This window comes from Carlito syrichta, unplaced genomic scaffold (assembly GCF_000164805.1).
Source record: "Carlito syrichta isolate Samal-C Ts95f unplaced genomic scaffold, Tarsius_syrichta-2.0.1 Scaffold282654, whole genome shotgun sequence".
In the NCBI taxonomy this organism is placed as follows: Eukaryota; Metazoa; Chordata; class Mammalia; order Primates; family Tarsiidae; genus Carlito; species Carlito syrichta.
This window is the reverse complement of record NW_007226750.1, coordinates 143,021-164,623: the sequence shown is the minus strand read 5'-3', so window position 1 is coordinate 164,623 and position 21,603 is coordinate 143,021. Positions and strand designations below refer to the sequence as shown.

The 21,603-nt window shown below is 34.6% G+C and overlaps 1 protein-coding gene across 1 annotated transcript in view; it reads right to left on the bottom strand.

The window, feature by feature from the left end:
- The window catches only part of PIGN (phosphatidylinositol glycan anchor biosynthesis class N), a 154,649-nt gene that overhangs the window by 50,428 nt on the left and 82,618 nt on the right, over positions 1-21,603 (bottom strand). Inside the window, exons 15-20 of the mRNA XM_008052575.2 lie at positions 20,592-20,731; positions 18,352-18,451; positions 18,146-18,238; positions 16,849-16,940; positions 14,071-14,179; positions 11,901-12,009 (exon numbers count right to left, since the gene is read on the bottom strand). Of these exons, the coding sequence (XP_008050766.1) occupies positions 11,901-12,009; positions 14,071-14,179; positions 16,849-16,940; positions 18,146-18,238; positions 18,352-18,451; positions 20,592-20,731 (643 nt within the window). The remainder of the gene's footprint in view (positions 1-11,900; positions 12,010-14,070; positions 14,180-16,848; positions 16,941-18,145; positions 18,239-18,351; positions 18,452-20,591; positions 20,732-21,603) is intronic.

The following is a 21,603-nucleotide window of genomic DNA, read 5'->3' as shown; positions in this document are numbered from 1 at the left end:
AACACACACATCAATAGCACAGCTACATACGAATTGTGACCAAGCTGAGAAACAAATCAAGAACTCAATTCCATTTTCAATAACAGCCAAAAGACTAAAATACTCAATAATATATTTAACCAAGGAGGTGAATGGTCTCTACAAGGAGAAAAACACTGATGAAAGAAATTTTATAAGACACAAAGAAATGGAAAAACATCCCATGCTCATGGATTGGAAGAATCAATATTATTAAAATGACCATGTTTCCCAAAGTAAACTACAGATTCTATGCAATCCCTATCAATTTTTCACAGAATTAGAAAAAACAACCCTAAAACTCATATGGAATAAAAAAAAAAAAAAGAGCCGGAATAGCCAAAGTAATCCTAAAGCTGAGGGCACCACATTATCTGACTTCAAATTACACTACAGGACTATAGTAACAAAAACAGTAAAGTACTGGTACAAGAATAGACACATGGACCAATGGAATAGAATAAGGAATCCAGAAATAAACTCAAATACTAACAAACAATTGATCTTTGACAAAGCAGACAAAAACATACACTGGGGAAAGGATAACCTAAAGATGATGAGAAACCAGATAGAAACATGCAGAAAAATGAAACCTTGATCCCTATCTCTCACCATATAAAAAATTAACTCAAGATAAATTTAAGACTTAAATGTCAGATCTAAAACCATAAAAATTCTAGAAGAAAACCTAGGAAAAGCTCTTATGAACATTGGTCTAGGCAAAGAATTTATGACTAAAACTCCAAAAGCAAATGCAACAAAATAAAAATAATCGGGACTTAAACTAAAAAGCTTCTGCACAGCAAAATAAATAATCAACAGAGTAAATAGGAAATCTACAGAACAGAAGAAGATATTCACAAACTATACATCTGGCAAAGGACTAGTATCCGGAATCTACAAAGAACTCGAATGAATCAGGAAAAAAAAAAAAAAAGAAAATAACCCTATTAAAAAGTGGACAAATTACATGAACAGATATCTCTCAAAAGAAGATATACAAATGGTCAACAAAATATAAAAAATTAACAACATTACTAATCATCAGGGAAATTCAAATTGAAACCACAATGAGATACTACCTCACACTAGTCAGAATGACCATTATAAAAAAAACTATAGATGCTGGTAGGGATATGGAGAAAAGGGAATGCTTACACACTCTTGGTGGGAGTGTAAATTAGTACAACCTCTATGGAAATCAGTATGAAGATTTCTCAAAGAACTAAAAGTAGATCTACCATCTGATCCAGCACTAGGCATATACCCAAAGGAAAAGAGGCTACTCTATACAAAAGATACCTGAACCCACATGTTCATCACTGCACAATTCACAATTGTAATGATGTGGAATCAACCTAAATGCCAGTCAACTGATCAGTGAATAATACAAATGTGGTATAGATATTCAGTTATCAAAAAGAAGGAAATAATGTCTTTTGCAGCAATTTGGATGGAATTGAAGAACATCATCCTAAGTGAACTAACTCAGGAACAGAAAACCAAACACTGCATGTATTCACTCATAAGTGAAAGCAAAACTAAGAGTCTGCAAAAGCATAGAGAATAATATAATGGACACTGGAGACTCAAAAGGGGGAGAATAGGAAAGCGTGGGAGGACAAGAGAATTACCTATAGAGTACAATGTGCACAGGTGGGGGAAAGAGGTGGGTAACTTAAAGTCCAGACTTCTTCTCTGGACTTTACATGCAACCATGTAACCCAAAACTGTTTTTACCTCCTAAAGCTTTTGCAATTTTAAAAAAGGAGAAGATACAAGTGGCCGAATGGTATCTGAAAAGATGCTTAGCATCACTAATTATTAGGGAAACACAAGTCAAAACCACAATGTGATATCATCACAACCCAGTTAAAATGGCTATTATCAAAAACACAAGAAATAACAGATGATGGCAAGAATGTGGAGAAAGGGAAACTCTCACACACTATTGGTGAGAATGTAAATTAGTACAGTCATTATGCAGAACAGTACAGAGGTTCCTCAAAAAACTAAAAATAGAACTACCATATAATCCACCAAGCCCCTGTTGGGTATATATCCAAAGTAAAAGAAGCCAATATGTTGAAGAGATACCTGTACTCCTACATTTATTGCAGCATTATTCACAATAGTCAAGATATGAAAGGAACCGAAGTGTCCATCAACACTTAGGATAAAGGATAAATGGATAAATAAAATGTGGTATGCATACACGGGATATTATTCAGCCATATCAGAGACTAAAATCCTGTCATTCATCCTCATCAACATGAATGAGCTTGAAAGACATCATGCCAAGTACAGAAAGACAAGTATGGTATATACTCACTCCAAAGAGAGAACTAAAAATGTTTATCTCAAGGAGGTAGAGGGTAGATTAATGGTTACCAGAGGGTGGGAAGGGTATAAAGGAGGGAGGAATGAAGAGGTGGGTTAATGGATACAAAAATAGAGTTAGATAGAAGGGATAAGCTCTAGTGTTCGACAGCACAGTAGGGTAACTACAGTTAATAATTTACTGTATATTTCAAAAATAACTAGAAGAGAAGATTCAGAATGTTTCCAACACCAAGACATGGCGAACATTTGAGGTGATGGATATCCCAATGATCCTGATTTGATTGCCATACATTGTATGCACGCATCAAAATAACACATTTACCCCATAGATAAGTACACTGATTACATATTAACAAAAACATTATAGGAAATACAAAGAGAAATACACAGAATTATACTAATAAAAGAAAGCTTTAACACACTACTCTCAGTATGACATGTTAAATAGGCAAAAAACAAGTAAGGATAGAAAACAGTACAACCAACAAAGTAGAGAATTGGGATATGAATTGAACACTATAGTCTCATAATAAAGAATTATTTTCTTCTCAAGTATACATGAAATGTTCACAAAAACAGTTCACATACACTAGGGCACAAAGAATCTATAAGTAGGGTCCATAAAGTAGTAATATTACAAACAACACTTGTAGATATAATGTAATAAAACTAGAAATTAAAAAGAAACTAAAAATTAAAGGTACATTAGCCTGAAAATTAAAAAACTTTCAATTAAACAACTCTTGGGTAAAAGAAGAAATACTGAACATACAGAATTTCTGAAGAATAACGGCAATGAAATTACTATAACAGAATCTGTGAAATGTATTCATAGCAGTCACCAAGAGGGAAGCTACAACTTTATACAAGTATAAGAATAAAAAATTTTTAAATGAAAATAACTTCAACTCCTAGCTTGGAAAGCAAGGAAAAAAGAACAATAAAAAAGTAGACCGGTGAGGCTCAGTGGCTCAGCCTGTAATCCCAGCACTTTGAGAGGTCGAGGCAAGTGGATTGCTTGAGACCGAGGGTTTAAAACCAGCCTGGGCAACTTGGTGAGACCTGTCTCTACAATAAACAAAAAATTAGCTGGGTGTGGTTAGCATGCACTTATAGTTCCAGATACTTGGAAGGCTGAGGCAGAAGGATTGCCAGAGCCCAGCAGGTCGAGACCAGTCTGGGCAATATAACCAGACCTTATCTCTACAAAAGAAAAAACAAAAAATTTAGCCAGGTGTGGTGGCACCTGTAGTCCCAGCTACTTGGGAGGCTGAGGTAAAAGGACTGTCTGAGCCCAAGAAGTTTAGGCTGTGGTGAGCCATGATCATACCACTGCACTCCCGACTGGGTGACAGAGTGAGACTAACTAAAAAAACAAAACAAAAAAAAATTTATTTCACTCAGATCAGTTGCAGACAAGAAATTCAATGGAAATTCTCAACAAGTGGAAACAAGATCCTGAAGCATTTCTTTGAAGAACTGTAACAAGAGATGAAGCCCGGCTCTGCCAGTATGATCCTGAATACAAAACATAAACAACAGCTATCAAGAGGTAGAAGTGGTCCACTTAAAGCAAACACAGTCTGGTCAAGAGCAAAACTCATGGAAAAAGTTTTTTTTGGATTCTCAAGGCACTGTGTTTGCTATCTTTTTTGAGGGCCAAAGAATGATAACATGGTATTATAAGATTGTTTTGAGAAGTTTTTAAAGAAAAACGCCCAGAAGAGCTTCACCAGAGTCCTTCTCCACCATGACAATGCTCCTGCTCCTTATCTCAACAAACAAGGGCAGTCTTGCAAGAAGTTTGATGGGAAATCACTAGACACCCACCCTACAATCCTGATCTGGCTTCTTCTGACTTTTTCGTTTTCCAATTTTCAAAAATATTTAAAGGGCATCTATTTTTCTTCAGTCAATAATGTAAAAAAGGTGCACTGGTATGGTTCAATTCCCAGGATAGATTAAATGGCTCGAATTATTGCTTACAAAAGTGACTTGCCCCTGATGGCTTTTACTTTGAGAAATAACATTTATATTTTAAAAATTTTTATCTTTAAATTTCATTTTCCATGGACTTTTAAAAATCTGTATATGTGTGTGTGTGTGTACATATATTTCTAGTTCTGTACATTGGAAGGGTAAAGAAGCAAAAACACCCCAGGAGTAGTGTGTATATATACCTAGCACCTAGATCTTGGTCTCTAATATCATCCTCCCACTAAAAAGAACCATGGTATTCAGAGAAATAGTTGATTTCAGAGCTGAGGCAGGGTAGATAAAAGGTAAGCCCAAAATATCTCAATACCAGAAGATAGAAATTGCTTAAAAAAAAAACCAAAAAAACTATATATATATATTTGGGAGAGAGGTGCTATTACTAGCTATCTTGAAGGGACTCCTAGTGCCAAAGTCTGCGATAATTTGAGCACCAAATTCTGGGATAATTTGAGCACCAAATTATCAACAGTAATGAACCAAAAACCTATAAAAATACTAAATATAAAAGTGAATGAGTGAACAGAAAAGAAGGGAAATCCTTACAGTAGAATGCTGAGCGCCTTCTGGTATATGTGGGGGTGGGGGTTGGAGTTGGAAAAATCATCATTTTATAGACATTAGGATGAAGATCAGATCAGAAAAGAATTATGAATGGATGTTAAATCTAGGGGAAATTTTAATGAAAAGGATATTTGATGATTTTAGAGTGTCTCCCTACAGACAGCTTATTAGCTGCAAGGAAGGGAGGAAAACAGTAAAGCTACAATGGAAAAAATAGGTAACATCTTGATGGTGTTAAAATAGACGTCACCAATGAGGGATAGATCATGTGCTTCCAAATGTGTCCTTAAAAAGGACACAACATCCTTACTCAGTAATCTGGTCAATAAGGCATAACTTCAATTTAATTACAATGAAACATCAGACAGACACACATTAAGTAACAGTGGATGGATGGTGGGGTTGATTATATTCTTCAAAAATGTCAATGTCATAAGAGATAAAGGAAGAAAAAATGTCAAAAAGGTTATTACTAGATCAACTAAAAAATTAAAACAAGGATAGCTGAATCAAAATATTTGATTAATAAAGATGAATCAATAAAGTATTAAAAATTTCACATATACACACACTTTACACACAGATAAGGGACAAGTGTAAGTAGTAAAGAATGGCTCTCTATAATTTTTGTGATGTTCTACTTCTTGACCTTTTCAAAGTTACAGAAGTTTAAAAATGAGATATAACAATATGTGAACAAAAATCGATTTGCTTTTCTTCTTCACTTTGGTTTATTACTCAGTAACTAAGAAAACTAAGTTGTTGAGTTAGGCTACACTACAAAGAAATGAGGTTATGTATTGAGCAGGAACTGGCCTGCTACAAATGCACACCTGGTCTTCTAGTTACTATTTGCCATACATAGTAAAACTGTTAGTGTGTGTTGTGTATCAAAGCATATTTGTGAAGTTATGCAGTATAACACAAACTCATAATTTTTGGGTTTCCTGTGGATTTGAAAACATATCACATGAGAGATCAATACATACAGTCAGCTCACTAGAATATTAGCCCCTCTGTCCATGCAGAATATAAGCTACAGGAACATAGGGTCTCGGTCTATCTTTATTAATCTGAGGAAACAGAACACAGTAGAACATACTACAAACTGAACATGAGTCTTCTGCATGTTGTTCATACAGAATGACTATAAATAGAAAATAAATATAAATGAAAATAGAATCATTTATAAATGTTTGATATATAAAAATATACATAAATATTTTATATTTAAGATAGCAGTTATCATCTGAGAATAATTTCCACTTACTGACAAAAAAGTCTGGAAAATGAACAAATCAAAATTTTAAAAGCTATACGAAGGGGTACTCAAACCCGAAATTTCTTTAGAGGGCGTGCCCTTTGTTGTACAGGTTTCCCTCGCTAGGTAAGCATTCTCAGAATCCATGGGCATCAGTGTACCAGCTAGCAGTGTTATAAGAGGCTGCATTTGGCTTCAGTAAATTTTTTTTTTGAGATTCTTCCAATGAGTCTGCCCATTTCATGATGGACACCATGCTGAATGTTTGGCAGTTTTTGACCCCAAAACAGCATGACCCCCCATGCCCACACTCCCTATTCACCTGCCCTCACCCCAAGCAGCTTTTGTTTTCCTGGATTAAAAAAGTCCTCAAAAGGTAACATTTTGCTGATGTGAAAGAGGAGAAACAAAAACGGCGAGGCACTAAAAGGTGTCAAAATTGACAAGTTCAAAAACTGTTTTGAGACTGGAAAAAGCATCTCAATAGGTGTGCTACTTGAACAGAGAGTATTTTAAAGGTGACTGAAGTTTAAACACGTAAGAATAAATACCCAATTTTTAATAAATTCACCATTTTTAACAAATACATTCCAGGATTTTTTGGTTCCTCCCTTGTATGTTTAACTCCTATTGTATTTGTAAGCCTCTGCTTTGGCTTTAAGAGCAATCCAAGGGAAAAACAGTCCTGTTTTTTAATTCCCTCTCTAAGGTGAAGTTCCATTCAAAGATCTTTTCCTTCTTTGATAATGAACAACAAATATTATTAAAGAATATAAAGGTTAAATTGTATGTTGAATCATTCACAGGGGTACAAAGTATCTTTTCTGAATGAAAATCTGTACTTAAAGCTTGCTCTTACCTTTCAACTGGAATGGAAAATCTAGGCCCTCAAATTGTATATGCTTGCTTTACACATACATTCCAACATCCTTTTTTTTTTTTTTTTTTTGAGACAGCACCTTACTCTGTGCCCAAACTGGAATGCAGTGGTGTGAGGCTCACTGCAATCTCATACTCCTAAACTCAAGCAATCATCCCAATTTTGCCTTCCAAGTAGCTGGGATTATGGGTATGCACCACCACACTCAGCTATTTTGGGTTTTTATTTTGTAGAGATGTGATCATCCAAGCTGGTCTCAAACTTCTGGTCTCAAGTGACCTTCCAGTCTCAGCCTCCCAAAGTGCTGGGATTACAGGCATGAGTCACCATTGCCTGGCCTCCAACATTCCTAATTACGAGTACTACCTAGAGCTGGGTTCGGTGGCTCAGCCTGTAATCCCGCGCCTTTGGGAGGCTGAGGTGAGTGGATTGCCTGAGCCCGCGGGTTCGAGACCCGCCTGGGCAGCGAGACTTCATCTCTACAATAAATCAAAAAATCACCAGGACGTGGTAGCGCATGCCTGTAATCCCGGCTACTCGGAAGGCTGAGATGGAAGGATTGCCGGAGCCCAGCAGGTCGAGGCTGTGGGTGGCCACTGCTCTCCAGTCTGGGCGACAGAGTGAGACTTCAAGTCAAAAAAAAAAAAACCAACAAAGAGTACTACCTAGAGGAATATGCTTTGAAAGTTTTTTTTATCTTTATTTAATCGATATTTTTTATTTTGATATTGTGGGGTACAGTTAAGGGTTAGGTATACAAATATGCTTCATTCAGGCCCCCTTGTTGATAACTAGTGTCTCCCCGTCTCTAGACAGATGTTTACTACCATTAGTCCCATCCCCCCCCATAGTTTCCCAACAGTCAGTCATTTTCTTATAGTAGTGTACTGGATGATCAAGGTCCACTATATGAGTGAGAATATGTGGTACTCAGATCTTTGTTTCTGTGAGAGGTCACTTAGTATTATAGACTGTAGCTCCATCCAGGTTGCTTCAAAATTCATGATTTTGTTCTTTTTTATGGCTGCATTAGTATTCCATCGTGTATATGTACCACATTTTTTTTTATCCAGTCCTCTTTTGATGGACAGCGCGATTGGTTCCAGGTTCTAGCTATTGTGAACAATGCTGCAATGAACATTCGTGTGCAGGTATCTTTTTTACAGAGTGATTCGAGTTCTTCAGGGTATATTCCCAGTAGGGGGATTACAGGGTCATATGGGAGGTTGATGTTTAGAGCTTTCAGGAATCGCCACACAGCTTTCCACAGAGGTTACACTAGTTTACACTCCCACCAACAGTGTAGAAGTGTTCCCTTTTTGCCACACCCTCTCCAACAGCTATTATTTTTTGTTATTGATAATTGCCATTCTGACTGGAGTTAGGTGGCATCTCAGTGTGGTTTTGATTTGCATCTCCCTGATGATTAATGAGGTTGAGCATTTCTTCATGTTTGCGTTCCTTGTAGATCCAGGATGTTAAGCCTTTGTCAGATCTGGAGTTGGCAAATACTTTTTCCCAGTCTGTAGGCTGTCTTCCTGCTCTCTTGATAGTTTCTTTGGCTTTGCAGAAGCTTGTCAGTTTAATGAGGTCCCACTTGTCTATCTTATCCCTTATGGCCTGTGGGTTTCGAGTTTTGTTCAGGAATTGGATACCAGTTCCAATTTCCATGAGGGTATGTCCTTCATTTTCTAAGGTTCTTATGGTTTGAGGTTTTATATTTAGGTCCCTGATCCATTTGGAGTTAATTTTTGTGTATGGGGATAGATAGGGGTCCTGTTTCAATCTTCTGCATGTGGTCAGCCAGTTTTCCCAGCACCATTTACTGAATAGGTTCTCCTCTCCCCAGTGGTAGGTGGTGGAGGCTTTGTCGAAGATGAGTTGGTTGAGAAATTGAGGTCTTGCCTCTGGAATCTCAATTCTATTCCATTGGTCTATATGCCTGTTCCTATACCAATACCAAGTTGTTTTGATGATTGTAGTTTTATAGTAAAGTTTGAAGTCTGGTAATGTGATACCACCTGCTTTGTTTCTTTTGCTGAGGATTGTTTTGGCTATTCTTGGTTGTTTGTGTTTCCATATGAATTCTGTGTTGTTTTTTTCTAGCTCTGAGAAGAATGTTGCTGGTAATTTGATAGGTATTGCATTGAATCTGTAGATTGCTTTAGGTAAGATGGACATCTTCACAATGTTGATTCTTCCAATCCATGAGCATGGGATATTTTTCCACTTGTTTGTGTCATATTTGATTTCTTTGAGCAGAGTTATGTAGTTTTCATTGTAAAGGTCTTTCATGTCTCTGGTTAGGAAGATGCCAAGGTATTTCATTTTTTTTGTTGCTATTGTGAATGGAATTGTGCTTCTTATTTAGGTTTCTGTTTGTTTAATACTGATGTAAAGAAATGCGATTGTCTTTTGCACATTTATTTTATATCCTGAGACTTTGCCGAAGGCTTTTATCAGTGTAAGGAGGTTTTTGACAGATTCTCTTGGGTTTTCCAGGTATACGATCATGTCATCTGCAAAGAGAGATAATTTGACTTCCTCTTTTCCTATTTGGATACCCCTGATTGCCTTGTCTTCTCTGATCACTCTAGCCAGGACTTCCAATACTATATTGAACAGGAGGGGTGAGAGTGGGCATCCTTGTCTTGTTCCAGTTTTCAGGGGAAATGGTTCCAATTTTTGTCCATTTAGGAGTATGCTGGCTGTGGGTTTCTCATAGATGGCTTTTACTACTTTGAGGTATGTTCCCTGTATGCCTAGATGTTCAAGGGTTTTTATCAAGAAGGGGTGCTGGATTTTATCAAAAGCTTTTTCTGCATCTAATGATATAATCATGTGGTTTTTGTTTTGACATCTGTTGATGTATTTAATTACATTTATTGTTTTGTGAATGTTGAACCAGCCTTGCGTCCCAGGAATGAAGCCTATTTGGTCATAATGGATGATTTTTGAGATGTGTTGTTGAATCCGGTTTGCTAGGATCTTGTTGAGAATTTTAGCGTCTATGTTCATCAAAGATATTGGCCTGTAGTTCTCTTTTTTTGTTGGATCTTTACCTGGTTTGGGTATCACTATGATGTTAGCTTCATAAAATGATTTGGGGAGGGTTCCATCTTTCTCAATCACCTGAAATAGCTTCAGTAGGATTAGAATAGTTCCTCCTTAAATGTCTTGTAGAATTCTGCTGGAAAGCCATCTGGTCCGGGGCTTTTTTTGTAGGTAGTTTTCTTATTGCATAGTCAATTTCACTGATTGTTATTGGTCTATTTAGGTTCTCAATTTCTTCTTGTTTCAACCTAGGCAGGTTGTGTGATGACAGAAAGTCTTCCATTTCCTTGAGGTTTTCAAGTTTGTTTCCATACAAGTGTACATTGTAGTCTCTGATGATCTTTTGTATTTCTTCAGGGTCAGATGTGACTTCATCTTTTGTGTTTCTGATTGTGCTTATTTGGGTTTTTTCTTTCTTTTTTTGGTCAGTCTAGCTAGGGGACCATCGATTTTGTTTATCCTTTCGAAGAACCAGCTTTTTGTTTCATTGATTTTTTTGTATTGTCTTTTTGTCTTCTATGTCCTAGATTTGGGCTTTTATTTTGGTGATCTGGATTCTTCTGCTGAAGTTAGTGTTTTTGTGATCTTGCTTTTCCAGCTTCCTTAGGTGGCTTGCTAGGCTATTAATTTGTGCTCCTTCTATTTTCTTCATGTGTGTTTGTAAGGATATAAATTCCCCTCTTACTACAGCTTTTACAGCATTCCAGAGATTTTGGTAAGATGTTTCTTCATTTTCATTTGCTTCCAGGTATCTTTTGATATCCGTTTTGATTTCATCATTGATCCAGGAGTCCATATCTTTGTGGGTTGGGGGGGACCTTGTTGGTGTCAATGTTTATTTTTATTCCACTGTGGTCCAAGAATGTGCATGGTAGAATTTCTGTCTTTTTATATTTGCTTATGCTTGATTTATGGCCAAGTATGTGGTCGATCTTGGAATATGTCCAATGCAGTGATGAGTAGAATGTGTATTCTCTGGTCTCTGGATGGAGTGTTCTGTAGGTATCAATTAAGTCCATTTGGTTTTAACTCGTTTCATAAATTGTGTAATGTGTACTCAATGTGTATTTTCAGGAAGGGAAACACAGATAAAATTTAACCATTTCCTAGTCCTTGTGTAAGAACTGAAAATTTGTGAACTGGCATGAAAATTAAGCATAAGACCCTCTTCACGAAACCCTCTTTTCTTTTGGAATTATGCAAGATAATCTAACCAAATGTTAATAAATACACAGAATTTGTTTTGGGGTTTTTTTGTTGTTTTTTTTAAAGACTGGAGTCTCACTCTGTCGCCTAGGCTAGAGTGCAATGGTGCAATCATGGCTCACTGCAGCCTCGTACTCCTGGGCTCCAGGGATTCTCCCATCTCAACTTTCTGAGAAACTAGCTAGGCACACAGACGCAGACCACCATGCCTGGCTAATTTTGGTTGCTTTAAAAAAAAATTCTTTGTAGAGATGGGAACTCACTGTCTGCTCTCAACTGTTGACCTCAAGTGATCCTCCCACTTCAGCCTCCCAAGGTGCTGCGATTACAGGCATGAGCCACTATGCCCAGAAACACATAGCTTTATTATCAGATCATAAATATTCCATCAAGTAATTCTTATTAACACATGCATGTTTATACGAATTCTAATTCTCTGTTAGATTTCAGCAAAAGATAGAAATTATTTTCGGCCACAAAATGATTTCTTTCAATAACATTAATACAGACATGAATGGATCTATTTAATATATTTAAGTTGGCATAAAATTATCTCATTTGGTTTCAGTGGCCTCTTACCTAATGTTGCCCAGCTGACAATTTGATTCATAAGAGGCAGTCCTTGTTTCTTGAGTAGACTATTGTGGGTGCTATACACAACATACACGGAGAGCACTGTGCTCAGCATCTGAAAGAAAAAAAAAAACAGGTAAAAAAAAAGAGCAGGTGGCGAAAGACTGTATACTATAAAAGTGCTAGTAACAATTTAGAATCTGGCCAAAGTACTACAGAGATCATTGTAGGTCACCTTCTTGTGGCCAAGACCAAGAATTAGTGCTTTGCACCAAGTACAAGTCCTCCTTCCCAAGCACGAAATGAGGCATTTTACACTTTCAAGAGTGTTTTAGCAAATATCATTCACTCTGTTTTTATTTAGAAGTATTTTTTATAAATACTGAAGGTTGCTTAAATTATGAGAACGAAGAGTATAGAATGTACATAATTTAGTGTGTGTGGCCTAGTGCCTCTGCCTCTGGCTCTCCCACAGCAACATCAATATATTCATTCAACACATTTTTATGGCCTGGAAATACAAGGAATATAAACACTCTTCAGAGAATATTGGATATACTAGTGTAGAAGGTGGCAACTACAGCTTTTAGGCTGTCAGCCCGTTTTTATAAGTACTGATTTATTGGAACATAGTTACTGCCTTTCATTTACACGTTGTCTTCCTTTGCAGTACAATAATAGAGTTGAAAACCTGCAACAGACTCCATCAGCCTAAAATATTTACTATCTCAGAAAATGTTTGTTGAGACATGAAATGGTGAATTCCTTGCCATTTTAAGAAATGAGCTAAGTTATGACTGTGAACGAAAGGGGCTCTTTTAGAGATCAGATTAGCAGTCTCATCACCAAAGCCTGCAGTTATATTTAATTTACTCTCATATTTTCAATGCATTAAGAGGAAAAAATGCTGCCAATAAAGCTATAACACAATCCTAGAATCCTTTCAGTTGTAAGACACATTCTTATTTCAGAGATGTTAAAATACGCAAAAAAATGTGTACTTTGGAATCAGTGAAATATGGTAGGCAGTACAGGAACTTATGCAAATTAATAAAGCTGATGCAAAAAAGAATTTTGCAATTAATTTACCCAATACTCAGGAGTATGTCTAACAAAGCATATAAGAATTTTAGCATGATATTCTTTGCTTCTCTGGAGTGAGATTCAGAAACATTCACTTCTGTCAAAGCACTCATTATTAAAGATGCATTCTGTCAAAATGATTATAGCTTTAGTGTAAAGCCAATCAGAATACTATTTAACATGAAACACACGTTCCAACAGCTTGACAGGACCTTTGACACAATATTTCTTCTCTTTTTACAAGTTCTCTGTTGCTCTCCAAGAATGAATTTAACTTATGATATCATCTTTGAAGTGTTGAAAATTTTTACTTCAGAGTGTTCTTGGAAATATTTTCTACTATTCCAGCTTTATTTTGCAAAAATTAAAAAAAAACTCAAATGAGTTTTGTTTTCTGCCTGTGTTCTAGATGTGGATATTTATTTATTTAAAAAAAAAAACTGTGATTTCCATCCTTATCTATAAAAAAGTTACTTTACAGAATATTACATTATATAATCTTTAATTTTCACAGCCTTATTAGGTGTTATCTCTACTTTACAGATTAAAAACAAAAAACTGAAGACAAATTACTAAAAATCACACATGCAGGGTATAGAATAGCTAGGAGTTGATTCAATTTTGAAATTCTCCAAGTTAAAAATTCTTTTCGCCACACCAAATCCACCAACCAAACTGAAGTTTATTTTCTCCTAGGACATTACGAACTATTAAACTAGCTATTCTTAATATAAGCATACCCCAGGCTGCTTTTACTTCAAAGAAACTTGTCTTTCCCTGCCCCAAATAAGGACAAAAATAGAATCTCAGTCCAGAGGAAGTCCTTTTCAGCTCAACTTTTTGGTCAATACAGATGCCTTATAAGTTTCCTAAGCCTCTGCTCTTTAGGCATCTTTGGAATACCTCTTGAGAACCTTTTTGCTACTTCATACCTTTTAGAAAACATATCTCTATGTGGTGTCTTAGAAAACTTTCTTCTCAGCTGATGGATATTGAGTGACACATGGTATCTTAAGAACTTAATTAAATGCAACCATAGTATACATTTTGGTGCATTAATAGCATAACATAGTATTGAAAATCTTTAACTGACCTGCAATAGATGTACCAACAGGTCTTCCTTTATAAAACTGTTTTTTCTTTTTATGAGATATGCTACAACATACAGGGACAGCAGAAGAACCAGCAAGCCTGAACCCATTCTGTTTTAAAATAAAATTCACAATTTAAAATTTTCTTAATATACTTACTGAGCACACATAATATGAAAACATGAGACACTGTACTAACATAGAACCTGTCAGTCATTTGGTTTAATCAAGATGAAATAGCAATATAGATACACAGGTATGACATAAAGAAAAATCTTTGGCTAAAGATACTGTATGAATGGGGTTATCTGTAATCTGTCCTTACAGTTTTTTAAGTATCTTTACCTTATTTCTATAATTTGATTTTTAAACATTTTAAGCATACCAACTTTATAATGTTTATCCTGAATTGGGCAAATTTACAAAACACCATGTAAAAGATAACCAAACAAATACATTATCAGTATCTACAACATACATTTTGTGACAATGAGAATGTACCCATGCAAAAAAAGATCTACATTTATAAAACCATATTATTTCTAGCAGGACAAACAGCTCCTTCCTGTCACTCAGCTTCCTCAGCTGCCCTTTGCTAAAAAAAAAAGTGGGAGGACAGAAGCCACAGAGGCAGCATGCCGGTGAGGAATGTGCACAATAATGAAACAAGTTATACTTTTCAAGAAAAGGTACAATATAGTTCCTGAAGTCAAAGAAGACTGACAGCAAGGAACGGTGCATTATTATTGTGCTCTATTTCTCACCTCCTACAAATCTGAATAACATACCACAACTGAAATTATGTAGAGGACAGAATCTAGAACTCAAATAGAACAGAACTATGAGAAAAGGAGCTGGTTTTAGAGAACTCAGAAAGAGTCAAAGGCCGGGCTGGACACCTAAAAAGAATGCAAAACAGGAATTCCCAGAAAAATGCTTGATTGTTGTTTGCTTGCTTGTTTTTGATTCTTCAAATGTAGTCACATAAGGAAAAAAGTAGTTAGTTATATATCCAACATAGATTATCGTTAAAATTTAGGGACAATAGCCTTGCGTGATCAAGATTCCCTGCTTATTTTTGTCTTTCTGTTTTTAATTTTTTAAATAATTTGGTATTTTAATTCATTGGCAAATGTTTTTACTTGAGTGCACTGGAGTAACAGGGACATTGCAGCTATGTTGTACATATTTTTTATTTTTCTTTTGATTTCATTCTTAAATGTCTCACAAAATTACATATTTGTAAAAGAAGGAAGATGCTATGAGAGATCACATGAAGAGGAGAAATTTCTCCATAAACCAGGAATCAAAATAAAGAAGTTGCAATACAGCTAGTAGAAAACTAACGTAAAATTGTAAATCACCAAGCAATTTAAACTTAGAGGAAACAATATAATTTTTAAAAATACAAATTAGATTTCTCATATTTTAACAAGTTTGTTTACTTCTTGGATTCACCCTTAATGGAATATGCAAGTGGTGAGTTTCTATGGAGACTATTTACACAATTTCCTTTCCTTTTAGCAGATGATAAATTCTACTTAACTATGTCAATACAACATGAGCAGAGCTGATAGGCAGAGACAGATGAAGAGAAGGAAAGAGGCATTACAGAAACAATAAAAGAGCTTACATAGCAATCTGAAACAATGAATAAATAAATAATATTTTGATTAATTTTCTCACATACTATTTACAGCTTATGACAATTCCAAAATGTTTTGACTTAGTAACACTCTAATATGGCTTAGAATATAGTATGATCTTGGAATTCAATACAATTATTTTGGGCTCTGCTAGTAAAATAACTTCCTGGGGTAGTTCCGATCCATTCCATATTAATATTCTCATACAAATGAGAGAAAATGTATAGAACCTCAAAAATTAGCACATACTTTAAAAAAAATCTAGTCTAATCTCAGTTAAAAAAGATATACCTTCATCTATTAAAGATCTGGATAAAATGTTTTTTAAAAGCCTATAGAGTTCAGAAGAAAGTAACAAAGATGATTATGTAATTAGAAAATAAGAAAAAATATTTAACAAAATAATGATCATTTAGCTTAATACACAAACACACACACACACACACACACACACACACACCACCAGTAGGCTACTTGACAGTAATTTAAAAGTGCAGTTAAAAGCAAAGGGAACCAATTATTTTACAGATTTATTTAGGTCATATTGAAGAGAAATATATGTAACAGCATAATGGGGAATTAAGAGAAGATATACAGAAGAATTTTTTACTGATTTGACAGATTAAACATGAGAAAATTGTCAAGGTACATAGAGTTTCCTCCCATGGAGATCTTTACATTCATTTTAGAATAGGAGAAAATTTCACTTTTTAAAGACATTTTAGCATAGACATGATCAAAGGCAAAGACAGATAATACAATAGCTTTTAGACCTTTTTGTGTTGGCAACGGAACATCTTTTCATATGACACTAAAACTTTTACTGATTCCCCAGTGTATAAAAGAAAGAAAACCTCCTAGACTTTCTCTCTCTTTATTTATTTTTTTATGTTTAAGTTATCATTGTTTGGCACAATTTCATAGTTTGTGAAGGCCCAGAAGAATCTCCAAGGAGGCTTAATGACTCTCAGACCCTAGGCCAAAATCATGACTAATGGGTTTGATATTAATATCTTAGCTTTCAGTTTGTTCATATGATTTTACGCTCATGACCAAGATTAGGTTCAAATTTCACAGTGTACATTGAGAAAAAAATAACATTGAAAAGATAATAAATTAGAGTATTATTCATACACTAGAGAGATGTCTGGCTTCCGACCTATGACTGGCATCAGTGGGAACACTGCCAGGAGCAAAGAGAAGAAAGTCCAACTCAGTGAGGTGATCTAAACAAAACAAAGTTATCTTTAGGCAAGTATGGTATAGAAAATTGTGATCAGTGTTTCACAGACTAAATGACTAAAAAACTAAAGGGAAAATGCAAAACCTTACAGCTGTTTACTTTAAAAAGTAACAGTTACCATTTGTAAAGGACCAGTTGCATAGTAGGTACTGTATTAGGTATAATATGAGCATTATCTCATTTAATTCTAATAACCTCAAGAGGTAGGTTTTATTATCTACAATATTTCAGATTAGGATATTGAGCCCAGAGAAGTTAAAATACAATTAGTACCATGTTCACAGCCAGTAAATGAAACAACCTTGATTTAAGCTTGTGTCTGATATTTTAAAGCAAGTGCTTAATTTAATTTGTTAGACCATATATTGATTATGACATCTATAGAAAACTGCCTGCAATGATAAATGACTGGGTCCAGAATGAAAAGAAATAAAAATACTTTTGTAATTACATTAAGACCAAAAAAAGATCAATAATTCCATTAATTGGGGATTTTTTATTGATTCTCTTAGAGTAGATATTATCGCCATCAAAAAGTATCAAAGTAAAAAAGCATGAGAGTATTCTTTGTAGAAGCACATTGTAATTCCTTACCTAGCTGAAGGAAAAAAAGAGTAATTATATTTTATTTTATTTTTAAATTATATATATTTTTTATTTTTAAATTGTGGGGTACAGTTAAGAGTTAGGTGTACAAATATTCACTGTTAAGGTACCCTTGTTGATGAGGTATGTCCCCCCTCCCCAAACAGATAGTGACTACCATTACTTATATTTTAAAATAATTTATCATGAATATATACTTCTCCAGAAAACAAAAGTGAATGGCTCAGGGCAAGGAGGCAGGGACTCCTGACTTAAGTTCAGAGTGTGGCCCTCTAAGCCACTGTACTGCTCTAGGCAGTTCCTCACCTGCTCTGTCATCTACATATTTGAAGTTAAAGGAAACAAGGAAGTGCTCTGCTTCTGTGGCATTTCAATTACCACACAACTGGCTCATTTTGATGTGAAAGTCTAAGTGAATCACTGAAACCTTACAGGTAATGTCAGTCTTCCAATCTATGACCAGACTCTTTTATGTAAAGACAAATTCTACATTTTCTTTAAAAATAAACAAGTTCTTGAGTTAAGCGCATATCAAAACAAAGTAGTTACTAGTCTGTCCTATGTCAGAATGAGTACTCATACCTTTGCTCGAGTCCATAGCTGACTGAGAAATGGCCAGCCCGCAAATGCAATAAGTCCAGCAGTAAGCATATAGCGGTAGAAAAAACTGAGAACCTAGTAATGCATTCCAAGGAAGAAACGAAAATTGAGGTCATTTCATACTAAATTACTAAGTTGCAAATATATGAAAGAAATATGTAAATATTGTAATGTAGTAAATTACTTACTAATACTTCAATTCCCAGAGTCAAGACTAACAGGTACCCAACAAAATGGCTCAGAGGAAAGGAGAACAGTGATGCAACAAGGTCTTGAATAACTTGAAATCTGTTTCAAAAAAGTATTTATAAAATTACTATTTATACTCTGTATTAAATTTTAAAATTAGGTCAAATATATTACAAAATACAAACTGCACAAAGCTAAAAATTAGGAAATTTTTCATTCACAGATTATTTAAAAACTAAGGTAAACTCTAACAGATTTGTTTTATGGGCTTTATTTACCTAAAAAAATTTTTTTAAATCTACATTTTAGGGAAAACCTAATTTCCGAATTAATTTGAAAGTCGTTAATTGGAAATGATCACAAATGTTTGCTTGATTTTTACAAACATTAATGACAATAAATAAATCTTGTTTGATCCTAGTTTAAATATGAGTTCATACAATTAAGATATAATATCAGATATAATATACAATGAACCTAAACACACACAAACTGAAAATTTTTAAAAATTCATCTAGGTAATCTTATGTTTAAATCTCAGCTGTCTAAATGAAATAAAGGCAGGTTTTCATAATCTGGATAGGGAAAATCTTAATTACACTTTTAAACTGAGCTAAATAAGCTTTTCCAAACCCAATTTAAGATATCACTAACTGTACACTAATTGTAACTAAATGAATCCACAACTATCAAGAATGTATCATTGGGAAAAAAACTTATTTGTAGTACATTATTAAGTAGTTAATAATAAAAGGTCAGTATCCTTTGGTTTATGACCTTTTCCTGATTAAAAGCAATGGCTGCAGAATGTTATCAAAATTATTAAGATACCAGGTAGGAAAGAAAAGCTAACACCAGTCAAAAAGAAAATGTTTCTTTTGTTCTCAACAGTGAGGAAGTACAGAGGAACAGGAGATAATTATGTTAAATCATTAAGATTTTTCTTCCAAAAAAAAAAAAAAAGATTTTTTATGCCTTATTTTCTATATAATCTATCAAAAAGATAAAAATAGATCATAATACTTTCAAAATCATATTTCCCCTTACAATTTAAATATATATGCTGTCTTCATAAATAGGACATTTAATAATCCAGGAGGAGTTCTGAGGTATATATAATTTTCTGCAAAGATAAAATCTTTCATTCTAAAAGTTTTAAAACCAGGATAAAACACATTTTAAAAAATCTGAACTAAACATGCATACCCAACAACCCTATTCCTTTCAAATAGAGAAATAACAGTATGTTCTTCGGTCAGTATTTTTGTCTTATGTTTTAAAATAGCTAATATTTTTAACATTTTAATTCTATTTTAATTTGACATTTTTAACTTTTAAATATTAATACTTCATGGTTTTAAAAGATGGAAGAAGTACTCAAAGCTGAAGTATGCATCGTGTCATGATGTACATGTTAGTCAGTCTTGAGGATACTCCTATTATGGGTTGTCATTCCCTTATCTACTTTAAGGGTCTGGTTTTCTCAGAGGATACTTTTGATATCCAAGACTGAATTTAAATTTAGATTACTGGCACAAATACAGAAATCAACAAGATCCATAGTATGATGTTTGCTACTGGTAAACATGAACTACTACCATGTTTTAGTGGTTTTATTTAAAAGCATTTGAAACTCTTTGAAGAGCCTTACTTTTGAGGTTTTCTACAATGTTAAGAATCTAAAGTCCAAATTGTGAGGAAATACTTAGAGGTAGAACTATAGAACATGTTCATCATATGAACTAATCGGTGTGTATACATTACTATATCATATTTAATTACGAAGTTTCATTGATCTAGGTTTATATTATGGCTGAGGAAGGAGGTGTAAAATGCATCACAAAAGAATGCACAAATTCTCTGTAAAACATGAAGATAAACTGGAATCTGAGATGATGAGACAAGTTCAAAACGTAAGTTTCTGTAGGCATTTGTATAATCAGTATTAATTATGTTACTTTTATTCCAGATTTTTTCTTATAAAAGATACACTGATAAGGGAACGAGGTCACTGCTACTTCAGGGCAATAAAGATGAAGATGAAAGGGGAGGGGGTAACAACAAAGAGGTTCACCGGCAACATTTATGCAGCTATAAATGAAGTGAGAGGGTTTGGAGATTTGAGAGTGTGGCACTCTAAATATCTTTGATGACTTATGGCGCAGAAATTAGATGCATTTTAGATACAGGTTTAACTGCTGATGAAATAAAAAACAAGGCAGCAAGATGCATTACTTACTCTCTTAGAACCGCATACCATATTGGCACTGGCAACAAACAATATACATAATAGGTCCAGGGACAGGCTTGAATCAGCAGAAAAAATGCTACTGAAACGCCAATAGCTGCAAAACTGCATGGCAGGAGATGACTTGGTTTCTGAAAATCAAGCAAAACATTGAAAAACTACCAAACCTGTGGTACTTGATAGGCTGTAAAAGAGATTTTATAAAGTGAAGAAAACATATTACTTTCTTTCAATGGTTCTACTACTAGATGATGAATCAAAGAGTTGCATTAAATATATATATATATATATATATATATATTATTTAAGAAGCATATTACATAAGAAAAAGCTGGATAGCTTGAAATTGTTGTAATTAAGCATTTCTCAACTTAAAGGTGACTATGGTCCTAAAGTTTCTTTGCAAGCAACATGTTCCGAACTCTGAACAAATTTCCTCTTAGGAACAATTTTATAAATGCTGGTTGAGTTATCTGGCTAGCTCACAAAAAATCTATATAATCCATAATAAAGTATGGGTCTTAATCTTCATCTGGAACAATGTTCTATCTATTCAAACTCTAGCTTGACATGCTGCCTAAATTTGTCTCTCCATTTCCCACACACAGTAGGTTCATTCAATCACATGTACTCTTCCCAACTACCCATCAAATAGGAAGATGCAAGTCACTAGTGATAGGCAGGCCCATGGATGCTCTGGGCCAGGGACTTAAGTATGGGAGATTAACTGAAACAATCAGAGTTAGCCTAATTCAATCAAGGATTTAAAGAGCAGAACTGAGGCTTCCTGAAGGAAAAATTCCAATACACATTATTTATTATTCCAGTATAATATTTTCTCAAATCTTTCTCTGTTTACATCATTCACTTTGCTTTCTCACCCTCTCCCTGCAGTCTGGCTATTAAACTTCCACCAAGACTTAAACTTTCCTGTTGTCATCACCCTAGTTAAAGTGAGCTCTTATTTATTTAAAATATGATAGTCTTTTATCACCTCAAACAC